General features: G+C 39.5%; 3 protein-coding genes across 3 annotated transcripts; all 3 read left to right on the forward strand.

The window, feature by feature from the left end:
• Positions 1-232: 232 nt before the first annotated feature.
• Positions 233-1,688, forward strand: LOC126788103 (mitogen-activated protein kinase kinase kinase 18). Its single transcript, XM_050514067.1, has one exon. It carries the CDS (start codon positions 269-271, stop codon positions 1,673-1,675), a length of 1,407 nt encoding a protein of 468 aa, XP_050370024.1. The 5' UTR covers positions 233-268; the 3' UTR covers positions 1,676-1,688.
• Positions 1,689-2,850: 1,162 nt separating this feature from the next.
• On the forward strand, positions 2,851-13,324 carry LOC126785872 (clathrin heavy chain 1-like). Its single transcript, XM_050511535.1, has 31 exons — positions 2,851-3,066; positions 3,243-3,447; positions 3,628-3,716; positions 3,812-3,890; positions 4,035-4,162; positions 4,513-4,611; positions 4,709-4,817; positions 5,032-5,111; positions 5,205-5,432; positions 5,516-5,581; positions 6,202-6,318; positions 6,491-6,688; positions 7,171-7,287; positions 7,448-7,507; positions 7,630-7,716; positions 7,842-7,925; positions 8,041-8,175; positions 8,264-8,326; positions 8,403-8,507; positions 8,589-8,701; positions 8,812-9,064; positions 9,189-9,325; positions 9,397-9,675; positions 9,759-10,761; positions 10,860-11,345; positions 11,439-11,609; positions 11,695-11,880; positions 12,079-12,201; positions 12,290-12,400; positions 12,763-12,920; positions 12,964-13,324. Exons 1-30 carry the CDS (start codon positions 3,022-3,024, stop codon positions 12,916-12,918), a joined length of 5,112 nt encoding a protein of 1,703 aa, XP_050367492.1. The 5' UTR covers positions 2,851-3,021; the 3' UTR covers positions 12,919-12,920; positions 12,964-13,324.
• An 874-nt stretch (positions 13,325-14,198) lies between these two features.
• LOC126786378 (ran-binding protein 1 homolog c) lies at positions 14,199-16,422 on the forward strand. Its single transcript, XM_050512185.1, has 4 exons — positions 14,199-14,425; positions 14,545-14,696; positions 14,786-14,911; positions 15,922-16,422. Exons 1-4 carry the CDS (start codon positions 14,274-14,276, stop codon positions 16,137-16,139), a joined length of 648 nt encoding a protein of 215 aa, XP_050368142.1. The 5' UTR covers positions 14,199-14,273; the 3' UTR covers positions 16,140-16,422.
• Positions 16,423-18,546: the final 2,124 nt, after the last annotated feature.

Raw genomic sequence — 18,546 nt, forward strand, 5'->3', positions numbered from 1 at the left:
TATCTTCCTCCAATTATTTTACGTAAACACGAAGAGGCAATTTACAGGTGCAGTGACGTCACCAAATGCGCCCCTTTTATCCATTTCTGGGGGGGGGGGGGGAAGAAAAAGAAAATTTCCAGGTCATCACGACCCGACCCCTCCTAGTTCAAACAATCCAACGCTTCGAAACTTCACGGTTCACACTCGTATAAATACCCCGCCCTTCTTCTTCTTCTCCAAAATCCACACGCATTTTTCTCTCTTTTTAAAAATTGAAACCAAAGAAATGGAGAAGAAGAGTTCTCACTTCAGTCAATTCCACACAGCTTCCTGGATCAGAGGCAAGTGCATAGGCAGAGGCGCGTTCGGGAGCGTCAGCATCGGAGTTAACAAATCTGACGGTGGAGTCTTCGCCGTGAAGTCAGTGGATCTCGCCGCGTGTCTCCCCGGCCAGGCGGAGGCGCTGGAGAACGAAATCAGGATTCTCCGGTCGCTGTCGTCGCCGTACGTTGTGGAGTATTTAAACGACGATTACACGGCGCCGTCGTGCCGGAACTTGCACTTGGAGTACATGCCGGGTGGAACCGCCGCGGAGTCTGCTGCTGACGTGGAGGAGAGTGTGGTACAGTCGCGGACGTGGTGCGTGGTGTCGGCTTTGAAGTACGTACACTCCCGTGGGATTGTTCACTGCGACGTCAAGGGGAGGAATGTTCTGGTGGGGCCCGACCGGAACCAGGCGAAGCTTGCGGATTTCGGCTCCGCCGTGGATTTGAATGCGGACGCGTGTAGGGGGAGGATTTTGCCACGTGGGAGCCCGCTGTGGATGGCGCCCGAGGTGATCAAGGGGGAGTATCAGGGGCCGGAGTCCGACGTGTGGTCGTTGGGGTGCACGGTGATCGAGATGGTCACGGGGAAGCCGGCGTGGGAGGACGAGGGACTCGAGACGCTGAGACGGATCGGGTTGTCGGTACCGGACTTCCCGACCCGGCTGTCGGAATCGGGTCTTGATTTTCTTGACAAGTGTCTGAGGAGAGATCGGAGAGAGCGGTGGAGCTGCGATCAGCTGCTCCGGCATCCGTTTTTAGCGTCGGTTTCGCCGAATGCGGCGGCGGATTCTTCGCCGCGGTGCGTGCTCGACTGGGTCAACTCGGAGTTCGAAGACAACGAGTTCGAAAACGACGAAGAAGACAGTTGTTCTTCTTCTGATCACGAGGCTTCCGCAAAGGAGCGGATTGGTAAATTGGCGTCCAGCTCAGGGGCAGATTGGGAATCTGAAGAAGGGTGGACGGTGGTGCGGGGTTGTGAACTTGTAGGAGTGGAATCCGGCGCGTTTTCGCGGGAAGAGACGAGTTTGGGATATTCGGATTGTGAAGGGGCAATTTCGGAAGGTGAAAGTTGTTGCGGTGGCGGTGGCGGTGGTTTAGTGGAGTGGGCACGCAATGAGTGTGATACGGTTGGGTCAAGTGGTTGTTGGGATGGGCCGTCGGGGGTGGAATATTCGGCGGTGGAGGAGAGGAGCGTCGGCAATAGAAGATCAAAGTCTTGTCATCATAACTGTAACGAGTGTAATTTGTGTACAAGCATATGTTTACTTTCACATCCTTTTGGGGTGAAAATGAATAAATTAGTCGTTTTCATAACCTGTTATATTGTTTTACCTATATGTTATCTTTTCTCTGAGTTATTTACTTGATAATTGATATTACGTGTTGGGTAGGACTCATTCACTCATATCTTTCTGTTTTGGGTCCCAAAGTGGATTTAGCAAAGTCTTGTAGTAGTGAAATATCCCAAAAGAGGGTTCAAAAATTTTGGCAGGGGGAAAGGGGGATTGAAGATTTGGGACGTTTGTGAAAGGGTCCAAGGAGGCTACCGACTGGCTCTTGGACACCAATTCGGATTAGGTTGGGTTGGCTAGTGGTTACAAGTTGGTTTGCAAGTGTTTTAGGAAAAGTTAATAGTGGAGGATTTGATCATAGTATCATTCCAGGATAAGCATTAAGAAGACAAGAACTAAAAGCAAAATAGGAAGAAGCCCTATATGACCATTTGAAACCTTGAATAGGTAGACCTACAAATAGTCTTGTTTGGAATAATAAGGTAAAACGACATACAAGTTTTGGTGGAGACAATTATTGATGCCATAGTAGAGCCGCATAGGTTTAGTTGCACGATATTTCCTATATATCCTAAAGTTACAGTACTGTGCACTTGAATTACTGTTCATTTTAAAAACATTTATGCCACTAAACTGTTGGCCTTTCGGGTTGAATTTTGACAAAACACAAACAAAAACCGCTGCAGCACGCGGCCTATTTACTAGTCATAATCTCATGTGTCTAGCTAGTTTCTTTTTGTTCATAAAACATGAAATGACTCAATTATGAAAAAAGTCATTTTCAAATACAACCCCATGTAATAATTCTTTTAGATAAATGCAATACTATGAAATCTTCTCATTCGTTCACCACCGTCCTCCCCATCGACGCAGGCGTTGAAGAGTTGTCTCCCTAACTTGATATCAAACAATTTGGATAATTGGTCAAGTGCCCTGCTATTAGCACGCCTTTTTTACTATTAACACGCCATTTCTCACATAATTTACCTTAAAAGGTGATGTCACTCAATATCGTTTTATGTAGCTTTTATGTAGAAGGGAGTGTGACAGTGTGTCTATTACAAAAAACATAATATAACCTCATCCAGCAATGTGAGACAAAAGAGGGAGGTCAACCTTAGCCCAACGTGCTTTAAAAAGCCCATAAAAGCCAATTCCAGTAGGGACCCATTAGCAAAGTTTACTAAAAAAAAGGCCCGCCCATGCAACCAAATCATCAGTCAAAATCTCATCATTTTTGTTTCGCTTCGAAGAAAAACGGTTCGTCAAAATCTCAGTGTCAATCTTCCAACAGAAATAACAATAGCACACCTCCCTCTTCCTCCTCTCTCCTCTTCTATACTACTTAGATCTGCACTCTCTCCTCTCCCACCTTCGCCGTTCGGGTCGGTCCATCCCCCGAAGCCCCGATCCAGACCGCCATGGCCGCCGCCAACGCCCCCATGACCATGAAAGAGCAGCTCACGGTAACTCCTCCCCCTTCATTTTCAATTCCAAGCCCTAATTTCAATTCATGATTCGATCCGTTGCGTTTTTTTTTTGAATTGTTTCTATTTCTGGATTATAACATTTTGTTCGAGTGGTTTGAGTGCGTGTGTGATCATGGCGGTGTTGATTTACTTGTTTGCTTTTGAATTTACAGCTGCCGAGTATTGGGATTAATCCGCAGTTCATTACGTTTACGCATGTGACGATGGAATCGGATAAGTACATTTGCGTTAGGGAGACGTCGCCGCAGAACAGTGTGGTGATCATTGACATGAGCATGCCAATGCAGCCGCTGCGCCGCCCTATCACTGCCGATTCGGCTTTGATGAATCCGAATTCGAGGATTCTCGCCCTTAAAGGTGCCATTTGGATGCATAAAGGCATTTACTGTGCATGTTTTGTTTTGATGATTTGTTGTTTATGCGAATTGCGAAATGTTTGAAATGTATGTGTGTAAACTGTGTTTCGATTTATTTTAGTTTTGATGTTTTATTTGAGTTGAATTGCCTCGCTGATCGATGCTGGAATTGCAAATGTAGCTCAAGTGCAAGGAACTACTCAGGACCATTTACAGATATTTAATATCGAACTGAAAACGAAGATGAAATCACACCAGATGCCTGAGCAGGTGATGATTTATATCTCTTTATAGGGAGTTCAAAATGTTGAATGCGTCTGTGTAATATTTGTTTGATTTTATTTATAAATCTTTGTTGTTTCCAGATTGTGTTCTGGAAGTGGGTCACTCCTAAGATGCTGGGAATGGTTACACAGACCTCAGTATACCATTGGTTGATTGACGGTAAGACGTCTTTATGTTTTCTAAAATTGATTGGTTGTGTGTTTGTTTGTTTTTCTTTTCTTCCTGCTTCTCTTTATTAGCTCAAATTTTCACATGTGATTGTACTAATTTTGCGTCTGTCTCTAAAACATTGTATATATTTAGGGGATTCTGAGCCAACAAAGGTGTTTGAGCGTACAGCAAGTCTAGCAAATAATCAAATTATCAACTACCGTTGTGATCCCTCTGAAAAGTGGTTGGTGTTGATTGGAATTGCTCCCGGTTCTTCTGAGGTAAATGTCCATAGTTTGTTGATGTTTCTGTAGTCCAGTCAATGGATTCCCTAATTTTTTGGGGACAAGTGTGAGAAGTGGGACCCTACCTTTGTTGATATTGTTTTATCTATACAAGCCTAATTTATTTGATACACATTTTTAGAGAGCAGAGTACATGTAGCTTACTTATTCTTCAATTCATGGAAAATTTTGAAAATACTTGTTTAATAGGAGAATTTGTCTACTTTATGTCTTCTTGTATATAATAACCTCTGTTCGTTGAACAAATTAGCTGTATCGATAGTAATTACCAGGTTCTGTACCAGCTTATACAACTAATTCTGCTTTTTACCAACCACTAATTGTAGAGGCCACAATTGGTTAAAGGAAACATGCAGCTTTTCTCTGTGGAGCAGCAACGTAGTCAGGCTCTTGAAGCACATGCTGCATCATTTGCTACAATCAAAGTGCGGTTCTTTTATTCCTACCCATTTTCTCTTAAGATTCGGTAAACCCGTTACTGCTGTACTGTTTCAAATTTTTACTGATATATTTTGATTATAGGTTACAGGGAACGAGAACCCTTCAATTCTTATATGCTTTGCTGCAAAGTCCTCGAACGCCGGACAAGTTATATCAAAGTTGCATGTTATTGAGCTTGGTGCCCAGCCAGGTTCAGTGGTTTTTCATTAACATCTCTTTTTGTATGTATCAGCATATGCCTACTGGGACCTCATATGTTTTAGCTTTAATATTTTAGTAGTATGAGTAAAAGGCTCCTTTATTTCATTGAACGTTCAAACTTTTTAGTATTTTATTAATCTCTTATATGCTCCTTTTATTTTAGATTTACATTTGGAACTGATCTACTGTAAATGGTTCATCAGGAAAACCATCATATACTAAGAAGCAAGCAGATTTGTTCTTTCCTCCGGATTTTGCTGATGACTTTCCTGTGTCAATGCAGGTCTTAATATAGTTTCATCGATTTAATTTGTCCCATACACATTTGGTGTCAGCATCAATTACATTTTTTTTTCTTTTGATTATGGAATTTCAGATATCAGAGAAGTATGGGTTGATATATGTAATCACAAAGCTTGGGCTTCTGTTTGTATATGACCTAGAGACAGCAACTGCAGTTTATAGAAATCGAATCAGTCCGGATCCTATATTTTTGACAGCTGAAGCTTCATCTGTTGGGGGCTTTTATGCAGTCAATAGGCGCGGTCAGGTGTTACTTGCTACTGTAAATGAACAAACGATTGTACCTTTTGTTAGTGGTCAGGTATGACTTTTAAATCTCTTCGTACTTTTGGCTACTGGAAAAGAGAAAAGATTCTGGTTAACTTGTTGTTTGATGATTTACAGTTAAACAATTTGGGACTCGCAGTCAGCCTTGCCCGAAGAGGAAATCTTCCTGGTGCTGAAGACTTGGTAAGAATTGCAGTTAGTTTTTATATGTAATTTATATTAGCACTATAATATGTCTTAACACTTTGTAAGATTTGCAATCATTTTTCTATGTTATTTCTATGAGGTGCTAAGCAAGAAAGGAGAGACAGAGAGATCGCTTACTTTTTTTTTTTTTACTTATAAACAGTTTTTATCCACTCCATTATTGTGTTCATAGATAATATGGAATTTCACCTCCAAGATGGTTGCATATATCATTGTCTATTAGATACAGAACGGTTTTCTTTATACTTCTAAAAAATCTAATTTAAGAACTCTGGCAATTTCTACATTTAAATTGGTAATGCAACAACTATGTGCTGTCTCACTACTTTATGTTGTGATAAGCTGAGTGTGATCAATAGAAACTCAATCCTTTTTCTTCCTCTGGAAAACCTTTTGCTTGCAACTTCACTGGTGCAATGCCTGACTTTTTAAGTGTTTCTGGTTTTTCACCTTTCCTTTTTTATTTTCTTCAAGAGATCATAATATTATTAATCACTAGAAAGTATAAACATTAGAATTTGTGGATTAGGGGTCCCGTATCATGTGTGAACGTGGTAATAAATTAATACTACACATTGTGTGGCCGTCTTCCTCAGGTTGTCCAGCGGTTTCAAGAATTGTTCTCTCAGACGAAATATAAGGAAGCTGCAGAGCTTGCTGCAGATTCTCCAATGGGAATACTCCGTACACCTGAAACTGTTACTAAATTTCAGGTACAAGGTCTTAGTAATGCTTCTTATATTCACAATTTCATATATTCCTTCTTTGTGCTTCTCCATGTGTCTCCTTCCAATGACTTTTGGAACATTATCTATCATTCTGTAATACTACAGTTTTTGTAGCATGAACCAGTTTGCTCATGTTGGTCATCTAATGTTGTTGCAGAGTGTTCCTGTGCAAGCTGGGCAAACACCACCATTGTTGCAGTACTTTGGAACTTTGTTAACTAAAGGGAAACTCAATGCTTTTGAATCATTGGAACTGTCACGTTTGGTTGTAAATCAAAACAAGAAAAATCTTCTGGAGAATTGGCTAGCGGAGGACAAGCTTGAATGTAGTGAAGAGCTCGGAGATCTTGTGAAGGTCTGTTATGAAATTTGAATTTTTTTTGTTTGGAAATGATCCTGTAGTCCGCACAAAAATTTAGGTTCAATATTTCATTTGATATATTTGATCTTATGTTATCATTTGTGAACTTGCTAGGAGAAAATAAATTATTTTGAGCTCCTGTCTTTTGAACTCCACTCTAGTTAAAATACGTGTCATGATCTTGCATTGTTAAGAATGAGACACTTTTACAATGGGGTCTTTATTGGAGCTTGGAGATCTTTCAAAGTCGGATATGTCTGATGTGGAAGTGTAAATGATCCTTCAGCAAGTAAGGATCTTGGAGTTAGCAAAGTGGTATACCTGAAATGAGTTGAAATGTGTAATATCTTGACACAAATTATGTCAGACAGCTCTTTGCCTTTTAACCAAGACTTGCTTGTTTGAGTTTGTTCAGCTTGTATTTGTTGTAGTGGAATATTGACTATTTTTAATGCAAAACAAATTTTTCTGTGCAGACAGTGGATAATGACCTTGCTTTGAAAATATACATTAAAGCCAGGGCAACTCCAAAAGTTGTTGCAGCCTTTGCTGAGAGAAGGGAATTTGACAAGATTTTAGTCTACTCAAAACAGGTTACATTGATTTGCTTTTTTTCTGAAAGACACTTGTATATGAGACATATTTATTGTTGAGCCACTTTTACTTGATGATTATAATAATTGTAATATCTGGACAATGGTATACTGGCTCTTACTGATGTGTTGTACCATTACGATTTATTCATTATCACAGGTTGGATATACACCTGATTATATGTTCCTTATGCAAACAATTTTGCGGACAGATGCCCAGGTAATTTCAATCTTCTAAAGTTATCTTGTATTATTTCGTCACATTACTTTTTGTTACTTTGTGAGCTCGTACTTCTTGTAAAATGTATGGTATTGAAACAACCACAACTATCTTGATTGCAGGGGGCGGTCAATTTTGCTCTCATGATGTCTCAAATGGAGGGTGGTTGCCCTATTGACTACAATACCATTACTGATCTGTTCCTTCAGGTTTGACTTGATAAATATTTTCTTATCTTCATAACAGTTCCTATTCTCACTATACATTTGAATGAAAAGTATGATTTCTTCTAACATTTAATTAGTTTCTTGGTGTTTTTCGTTTTTTTTTTCAGAGGAATCTTATCCGTGAAGCAACAGCCTTCTTGTTGGATGTGCTGAAGCCGAATCTACCTGAGCATGGCTTCCTTCAGACAAAGGTTCTTATAGTTTTTTCAACTTTCTTAAACTTTGAATTTCCCTTGTTTTTGTTATACAAATACATCTATTCTCTTATTTATGTCTTTACATATCGGCTACATATACATTGTTCAGGTATTGGAAATTAATCTTGTGACTTTCCCTAATGTTGCGGATGCTATATTGGCCAATGGTATGTTCAGTCATTATGATCGCCCTCGCGTTGGACAACTCTGTGAAAAGGCTGGTTTGTATTTGCGTGCCTTACAGGTATGGTACTTGCTAAATTTTGATAAAATAGATTCCATAGTACATATGACAAATGCTCCATGGACTAAAGAGTATGTCTCACCTGCAGCATTATACTGAGTTGCCTGATATAAAACGAGTCATTGTGAACACACATGCAATTGATCCTCAGGTAGGCACTTAAATGTTCATATTACTTTGATCTATGCCAAAACTATATAGTTTATTAACCACGGTGTTCGTTTTAGGCTCTTGTTGAGTTCTTCGGGACTCTTTCTATAGAATGGGCTCTTGAGTGCATGAAAGATCTTCTACTGGTCAATCTTAGGGGCAATCTTCAAATCATTGTGCAGGTAATTAATTCATTTAGTATATGACCAGCTGTTGCTCTTCATTGTATACAATATGGATATTAACTGATTATCTTTGTGCAGACTGCCAAAGAGTACTCTGAGCAACTGGGTGTAGATAAATGTATAAAGTTGTTTGAGCAGTTCAAGTCCTATGAGGGGTTGTATTTTTTCTTAGGCTCGTACTTGAGCTCCAGGTATCTATTTCTTATTTGTGTAAGGGGATTTTTTTTTCTTATTTTGCTGAATGAGGGCTGTAAATGTTATTTTCTCATCTCCCTCTCGTTTATTCATTATTTCTGGACAGTGAGGATCCCGATATCCACTTTAAGTATATTGAAGCAGCTGCAAAAACTGGACAGATTAAGGAGGTGGAGCGAGTGACGCGTGAATCTAACTTTTATGATGCCGAGAAGGCTAAGAACTTTCTAATGGAAGCAAAGCTTCCAGATGCGCGTCCTCTAATTAACGTCTGTGATCGTTTTGGCTTTGTTCCTGACCTCACTCATTACCTATATACGAACAATATGCTCCGTTATATTGAAGGATATGTGCAAAAGGTAAATATGTTTGAGGCTTTATATCCATTTTTCTTTCAATTTCAGGCTTCCCTACTCTCCTGTTAGAATGTTATGTTGTCTGAACTTGAACAATAAGCGTGATCTCTCTTCTTTGACTTGACAGGTCAATCCAGGGAATGCTCCTTTAGTTGTTGGACAGCTTTTGGATGATGAATGTCCTGAAGATTTCATCAAAGGTCTTATTCTATCAGTTCGTTCTCTTCTACCAGTCGAGCCCCTGGTCGAGGAATGTGAAAAGAGGTGAAGTTCGTTCTCTTCCTTCATTATCAAATCAAATCAATTCTTATTCTTATTCTAATTTAAATTTGCAGGAATCGTCTTCGCTTGCTCACTCAGTTCTTGGAGCATCTTGTGAGCGAAGGAAGCCAAGATGTACATGTTCATAATGCTCTTGGTAAAATCATCATAGATAGTGGCAACAATCCAGAGCATTTTCTCACAACCAACCCATATTATGATTCTCGTGTTGTGGGTAAATATTGTGAAAAAAGAGATCCCACCCTTGCTGTTGTTGCCTACCGTAGAGGGCAATGTGATGATGAACTTGTTAATGTAACAAATAAGAATTCATTGTTCAAACTTCAGGCCAGGTGTGTATGCCTCTTTTCCTTCTGAACTGTTGGATTATGAATTTCCAGTGTGGTTTTCTAATGCTATTGTTTTGATATATCAGATATGTTGTGGAAAGAATGGATGATGACCTCTGGGCTAAGGTCCTCGATCCTGAAAATGAGTATAGAAGGCAGCTAATTGATCAAGTTGTCTCAACTGCTTTGCCTGAAAGCAAGAGCCCTGAGCAAGTTTCAGCAACTGTTAAAGCGTTTATGACTGCGGACCTTCCACATGAGTTGATTGAGCTTCTTGAAAAGATAGTGCTCCAAAATTCAGCTTTTAGTGGGAATTTCAATCTACAGAATCTGTTGATCTTGACTGCAATCAAGGCTGATCCGTCCAGAGTCATGGATTATATCAATAGATTAGACAACTTTGATGGACCTGCTGTTGGAGTAATGGCTGTAGAAGCCCAACTCTATGAGGAAGCATTTGCAATCTTCAAAAAGTTTAATTTGAATGTTGATGCTGTCAATGTTCTGTTGGATAACATTCAGAGCATTGACCGTGCTGTAGAGTTTGCATTCAGGGTTGAAGAAGATTCTGTTTGGAGCCAGGTTGCCAAGGCCCAACTACGAGAGGGGCTTGTGAGTGATGCTATTGAGTCATTCATTCGTGCTGATGATGCCACCCAATTTTTGGAAGTTATACGTGCTGCCCAGGATGCAGATGTTTGTCATGACTTGGTAAGGTACCTTCTGATGGTTAGGCAGAAGGTAAAGGAGCCCAAGGTAGACAGTGAACTCATCTATGCATATGCTAAGATTGATCGACTTGGTGAAATTGAAGAGTTCATTCTTATGCCAAATGTTGCTAATCTTCCAAATGTTGGGGATCGCCTGTTTGATGAAGAACTATATGAAGCAGCCAAGATCATATTTGCATTTATTTCTAATTGGGGCAAGCTGGCGTGTACTCTGGTGAAACTCAAGCAGTTTCAAGGTGCTGTTGATGCTGCGCGGAAAGCTAACAGCTCAAAAACTTGGAAGGAAGTTTGCTTTGCATGTGTTGATGCTGAGGAATTCCGGCTGGCTCAAATTTGTGGACTCAACATCATCATCCAGGTAGGATTTTTGTCTGATGCCACTCTATAAATTTATATCGGATGCCTTTGTGTATAGGATAATTGGAGCAATGTATTTACTTTCATGTTCTGTTTTAGGTGGATGATTTGGAAGAGGTCAGTGAGTTTTACCAGAACAGGGGGTGCTTTAATGAACTCATTAATCTCATGGAGAGTGGACTGGGATTGGAACGTGCACATATGGGCATCTTTACTGAGTTGGGAGTTCTATATGCAAGATACCGTCCGGAGAAGCTTATGGAGCACATTAAATTGTTTTCTACTCGTCTCAACATTCCCAAACTTATACGAGCTTGTGATGAACAGCAGCACTGGAAGGAATTAACATACTTGTATATACAATATGATGAATTTGATAATGCTGCAACCACCATAATGAACCACTCTCCAGAAGCATGGGAACACATGCAATTCAAGGATGTGATAGTCAAAGTTGCAAGTGTTGAGCTTTACTACAGAGCTGTGCACTTTTACTTGGAAGAACATCCTGATATTATCAATGATGTTCTAAATGTGCTTGCACTTCGTGTGGACCATACCCGAGTGGTGGATATAATGCGAAAGGTTTGCTACTATCTTACATGCTATTAGTATTAGTTTTGCTGCACCCCTTCTCATGTATTCAGGGTTTTACATCTTCAATGGTTTGGATGTCAGGCTGGTCACATTCGTCTGGTAAAGCCATACATGGTTGCAGTCCAGAGTAACAATGTAACAGCTGTAAATGAAGCTCTAAATGAAATATATATCGAGGAGGAAGACTATGACAGACTCCGTGAATCTATAGATCTGCATGATAGCTTTGACCAGATAGGTCTTGCGCAAAAGGTGAGGTTGAAGGTTCTCAGTAATTATTTTTTGTTTTTTTGCTGAGGAACTTGTATTTATCGTTGTCAATCATGTATCGGAGCAGCTTGAGAAACATGAGCTTCTTGAGATGAGACGTGTTGCTGCATACATTTACAAGAAAGCTGGAAGATGGAAGCAGTCCATTGCATTGTCAAAGAAAGACAAACATTACAAGGACGCCATGGAGACGTGCTCACAGTCTGGTGATCATGATCTTTCTGAGGAATTGCTTGTCTATTTCATCGAGCAGGTCTGTGTTCTTTCTCTGCATAATTTGAGCTCATACATGTGAAATAAAGGAATTAGAAGTCTGCCTAAATTGCTCTGTTTTCTTTCTCTTCCCTCCCCACAAATTAAAGGGAAGGGTATCACTCCACGCTTCCAATTTAATTTGTAAGTTATGTTATACGCTGTTTTGTAATCATCTTCTTATGTGATGTGTATGTAGGGAAAGAAAGAGTGTTTCGCGTCGTGCCTCTTTGTTTGTTATGATTTAATCCGGCCAGACGTTGCTCTTGAGCTGGCATGGATGAACAATATAATCGATTTTGCCTTCCCATACATCCTACAGGTAACATTTTATTTTATTTTAATCTCTGGTTTCCTTGTGCATTAATTGCTTGGTCAATTGTCTCTCACTTGACCTGCTTTCCTCTCAGTTTATTCGTGAGTACACAGGCAAGGTTGATGAACTTGTCAAAGACAAAATTGAGTCTCAGAAAGAAGTAAAAGCGAAAGAGCAAGAGGAGAAGGAATTGGTTGCTAAGCAGGTATTACCTTAATTCTTTTTATTATTAATGGCCTTTTTCATACATTTGTTCATTTTTTGTCTCCAAGAACTATAATTCGCCTTCAAGACTACTTCGTTTTCAATCAGACATCAGTTCTTATGTATCACTTGTAATCGAGTTCTTATCTTGTCGGATACACAAATATTAAAAGGACAGTAACATACTAGAGTGGTGTGGTTTCTTGCTTTGCTTGCTTGAAAGCCAGTTTCAGGTGTCAGCATAAGTACAAGAATGTTGTCCTAGTCTAATTCAATTCACAGTAGTAACTTTTATCATTTTATGGAATATACTGCTTTGTTCATTAGCAATTAAAATGAAATTAACTTCTGTATAATCTGCAGAACATGTATGCTCAGTTGCTGCCTGCTTTGCCTGCACCTCCGGGAATGGGTGGAGGTTTTGCTCCACCTCCAATGCCGCCAATGCCACAGATGGGTGGGATGGGGATGCCTCCAATGCCACCTTTTGGAATGCCACAAATGGGCCCTTCCTATTGATATCTGTATCCTTGAAGTTTTGTGACTGTTCTACAGCTTCTTGATTCTACATTTCATCTCATGGCTGTAGATGAAATGCCGAAATGGAGGGTCAAGCCGAATATTCTCCCACTTTTCTTGGCAGAGCATCTTCTAATGGGGCACTATAATTTTCTTTTTCTGAAAATTTAGTCACGATATCAAATTCTTTCCGGTCGGCTGTCAAGTCTGAGCTGAGTAGGTCTTTTTTCAGTTGTCTCTGTTTCCCCTAGGATGGCAAAGGAGCCTACTTCTATACTAGTAGTTCATTTTTTTAAACTTATTTTCAGGTAGTATTACGAAACATTTAGCAGAATTTTGTACTAACCTCGTTGTTAAGAAACCAATTGCTGTAGTTTACCAAATCACCATTGTTCCTCCTACTGCATTTCAAAATCTGCTCGCATTTCATTAGCATCTATTTATCCTCTTTTTTCTTTTTTATTTGAGAATGTTATCCATCCTCGTGGAAAATTTTATGTTACTTTATTGGTAATTGTCGAATTTTGGGGGTCAAATTATATGCAGATGCAGTGAGTTAGTGACGGGAAGAAGCCTGCATCATGAATTGCTACAATGAAATTGAAAGTTGGTGGGTGCTTTTCCCCTAGACATCTTCATTAAGCCAACTAGAGCATTTAGCTCAACTTCACCCCCCTTTTAACTTTCAATTAATTTCATGTTTATTAAATCATTTCACTCTATCTTTTTTCTTTTATTACTGGATTCAAGCGCCTTCTTTACACATGTTTTCTTGTTCTGTCTATCTTTAGAACATTTCAGCCATTTTCTCTTAGTTCTCATTCATCTATTTGTCGGTTTACTTTCACAAAAACAAAACTTAAAAACTATTAAGCCATACTCTAACCCTTAGAGAGTTTTGGTGCACGACGTGTAAATTTAAGATTATATAAATGATAAAAACTAATGACTAATATAAATAGACGGTTAAGATCAAGATCTCGTGAAGTTGCACCATGCATAACAAATAATTATGCTTAACACCTTTTTTGTTCTTAACGTATTAATACAGTTCATCGCCAGTTGAACTCACTGTATCCCACCCACAAATACAAATTATAGTGACATACGCGGTTAATATAATAATTTTGTTATATATTTCTGAAAATAAATAAATCGATAAATAGAAAGAAAGAAAAAAGAAATTAGGGTTAAAAAATGTATTTTAGTTTGCCCGTAAACTTTTACGCTGGTAGAGTCCCAGAGTCGCTAGTATATAAAAACCGTGAAACCCTGCATACCTGCTTTGCAGTTTTCCCCTAATTCTCTCACACTTCCTTCTTTACTACACTCTCTCTCTCTCCACTACCACCGCCATGTCGACCGCCGAAGCCGCCGAGCACAGAGAAGAAGAGGAGCCCCTCGCCGGAGATGACGAGGACACCGGAGCCCAGGTCGCTCCCATCGTCAGGCTCGAGGAGGTCGCCGTCACCACCGGTGAAGAGAACGAAGACACCGTCCTCGATCTGTATGTTACTCTCTTCCCCGATTCCTTTAGCATTTGAATTTCCTAAGGTTTATTAGGGTTTTGGTAAAGTTAGGGTTTGGCGGTTTGATCGGATCTGTTTTTTTTTTCTGTGCTTGTAGGAAAGCTAAGCTGTACCGATTTGATAAGGACGGGAATCAGTGGAAGGAGCGAGGCGCCGGAACTGTGAAGCTTCTGAAGCATAAGGAATCCGGCAAGGTTCGCCTTGTTATGCGTCAGTCTAAAACCCTAAAGATCTGCGCAAATCACCTCGGTTAGTGTTGATTTGATTTTTTGTTAGTGATTTTTTTTGGGTTTTAGGGTTTTGATTTTGATGTGTTTGTTGTTGTTTTTTGCTTGCAGTTCTGCCTAAGATGACAGTTCAGGAGCACGCCGGGAATGAGAAGTCGTGCGTGTGGCACGCTACTGACTTTGCTGATGGTGAATTGAAGGAGGAGCTTTTCTGCATTAGATTCGCTTCCATCGAGAGTGAGTTTTGCTTGATCTGTTTTACATTTCGGCATCAGTTTGCTACTTGAATATCTGATTATCGTGTTGCGTATCTTTAATTGTCATACGTAAAGTTACTTAGAGCTTGCTTGCTGTGGTTTCGAGCAAGTCCAAACACATGTGATGTGATGTGATGTGATGCATGTTTTAATGTGCCTGGTAATACTTCAGTAATTCTGAAATTGTGTGAGTTTGTGTGCTTTGTAAATTACGATGCCTAATTAGGCTCTACACATGCTACTGGTGTAAATTACGATGTTGCAAGGATCAAGTGTTTTTCAAAGTTAGTGTTGGGCCAAATGAAGTTGGAATCAATAATCCAGTAAGAGTGTATACAAGCGTAGTTGATACAAGTCTGCCCAATTGGTTTCTCTTATCGTTAGTCTGCTCTTTGAATTGCTGCCATTTTATACAGTCTGGGTTGATTTAAAGAGATTGATTTTGGCAGTTAAAAAGTTTGTTCATATTTTTTCTCATATTGAGTTTTAAACCTTCATGTGGCCTTTAGCTTATATATTATTTTCTGAGCACTCTGTGTTTTTCTGTGCACAGAACCTTTCTATGGTTTCTTTTGGTTCAAGTTATAGAAGTTAGTCCATGATGTACTTTTTGCTACCATACTGATCGTGAAAGATAGTTTCTTGCGTCATACAGTTGTGGTGGTTTGATCAATTCTTCTTTTTTGAGCATTATAAGTCGGATTATAACATCTTTTTGTGGAAGGATTTCTGAATTCTAAGATGTCTTCCATCTGAATGTAGCAATTTGAAGATTTTGCTATAAACTTCGCTACTATGCTAATTGGATGGTTTTTACCTAAACCACTGACTATTTAGTTACATCCTCAACATTATAACTATTGACAGAACCGGTTGCTTGGACAAATTAGTTAGGGTATTCTTGGAACTGTTCAATTGTAAAACATCTTTGATGTGCACTTGGTGTGTGCATTTTGTTGATGATGTTTGGCTGTTCTTTCTCTGCAACAGATAATAGGTTGTTCATGGAGAAGTTCCAGGAAGTTGCGGAGTCCCAAGAGCCTGAAGAAGAAAGTGAAGATGCTAATGCAGCTGCTGGACTTCTTGAGAATTTGAAGGTTGAGGAGAAAGAGACCACAACTGAGAAGAAAGATGAGGAAGCTGCACCTGCTGCAGTCGAGGAGAAGGACACGAAAAGTGATAAGGCTGAAGAATCTTCCTCATCTTGAATATAGGTGTTTTGTGAAATCCATATATATACTTGAGATCCTGATGAGGTTAGTTTGGCTGGCTTTTGTTGCGTCAAAGTCTTGGGATAATTCAAGGTGGTGGTGAAGTTGTTGGGCCATTGTTTATGGGCTCTATGCTGTGTGTCGTTTTAGAGTCTGGTTTGTTGTCGAGTCTCTCCCTAGAGTTTTCCCCATATTGGGAGTCAGTTGCAAGTCAGCGAAATTTACTTGTTATTTATAAACAGAGGAGCTTTTGTTTGGATATAAATTCTTGATTTGTTCACGCTCTTCTCTTAGTTTTATGAGCTGTGTGGTTGACCTGTTGCATCTGCCAAAACAAATTTGTCTTTTCCAGCAGAAGCATTTTGGTTATATTTTTGTGTTGAATCTCAAAAGTGGTGGTGAAGGTTTCTCTTGATATCCCAGTGTGCCTTCTTTTACTTGATAGTTGCCTCTTCTGAACCAATTATCTGCAAATTTATAAAAGGATCCTCATGTGGGGGTTCTTATAGTTATAATAGACATGCAGGGTTATCAAAGAAAATTTGCTTTGGCTTTCTCTACTTTCATTTATAGGAATCAAAACTTCAACCCGCTGACATTTACAAATTTGAGGTACCTGAAGGAAATGCAGACTGAATCAAAAGAATGTAGGTAGTTGTCTCAGATGAGCTCTCTCTTTCTTTTTGGTCCGAAGATGAGTTATCTCGGCTGCTGCTTTATTTGTTGCTGCTTAAAATCTCCCCAAGGCAGGTAGTTTTCAACTCTTCACCCTGTGAGGCAAGTAGACAACACGTCTCTTCCGAGTCACAGTTCTTAGAACCAAGTTCTTAGAACCAAGCACTCAATGGCTCTAATGAGTCCAATCTACATCTAATACTTCATTTTTTTCAAAGTGATATTTAGTCCAGAAGTTTCAGATTGTCCTTCTGGTAGCTCCTTGAGCCCACAAGAACAATTGCCTCAGGGTAGGCCATAACTCATAACTCAGAACCATGCATTCAGATAGCTTCATCCCTCGGAAAAATATCACTCGGATTGATAAGATATATCATTGACATGTCGGATGAAGAAGTTGCGTGATGTGTGTACTGATTTTCCGTAGAAGGATCTACATGAGTGAAAGTAGCCCATCGTTTTGTTATTCAAGTCTCCTGTGACCTATCAATCTTCAAAGAGAGCAGTGTATTATTGAAATCAAACAAACGGGGAAAAGGCATTATGTACGAGACATGTACCAAGCGCTATAAATACTTGATGTAGAGATGGTACCTAACAATAACAACATGCACGCTTGTAGCTCTCTCTCGCTTTCAGTCTTCACGATTGCACGTTCGGCCTTTGTGTTTGAGGGGTCGTGTTGTTACTGTAAAGAGCAGACTTGCTTCTTATCGACAAGGTTAGTAAATTAATTTGTTTGCTAATTAACGTAAAATGATCCAACTTTGTTTAGTGTATCAAGAAATTCAAAATTAAGATATATACTGCAATCCATCCAAAACAGAGTCAGAGACCAAGTTTACAATTGATTTTGTGGTCTTGTGAAATCTATACAGCTGTATAATATATATGCATCTACTTCTAAGCTCTAACATGAGTTGTATGCAACGCACTGGAAATTATGCACGGCTGGAAGTCAATAATGCTGCTGGGAAGCAAACATAGAAGAAGATATGGTTGTTGCACTCATGTTATAGTCTTAGTTAATGTTCATTTCATCTCTTGGACTAAAGAGCATGCACAAACAATCATCTTGCCCATATTGTACTAATGTACTATAATGTTAACTGTACGGCTGGAACCCATTTAGTTTGGACTTTCGGCCAAATTCTCAACTAAGTTGAGATCTGTTTGTTAAGGCAAAAGTATCTATCAGGAAAAATCCTCAAATTTTAGGACAGTACTGTTGTAGAGAGAGAGAGAGAGAGAGAGAGAGAGAGAGAGAGAGAACTATTTGGGAAATATGATGAATAACGTACCATGATGATACAAGTTACCCAACTGCATGACACTTTGCATCGTATACCAAACTACATTCTAATTTAACCATGCAATAGCTCATGGTGTCTGCACATTGCAAACGTTTAGAACTCGTACTGCCCAATTTCAGAAGATGATTGCCCAATTTGCCAGAATCGAGTCAAATTTAGGCTGGTGTACTTAAATTGATAGGTTAACATCATTAGTTAAGTTCTGAATATGGTTCTGTAAAGACTTCCAGCAACACTTGCTTCTTCTGACTATACCAAATCACCACATTTAGACAATTTTAAGGACTGTGATTGGTGCCTGATCGTCTTTCCTTTTCAGCAGCTGATGAACTTGGCTCTTCATTCTTAACAATAATTCACACCTTTGTCATGCTCCAGCAGATACAAGTAGGATAGTCTTTCCAACCTAATCTTAA

The sequence above is a fragment of the Argentina anserina genome, chromosome 3, assembly GCF_933775445.1.
Source record: "Argentina anserina chromosome 3, drPotAnse1.1, whole genome shotgun sequence".
In the NCBI taxonomy this organism is placed as follows: Eukaryota; Viridiplantae; Streptophyta; class Magnoliopsida; order Rosales; family Rosaceae; genus Argentina; species Argentina anserina.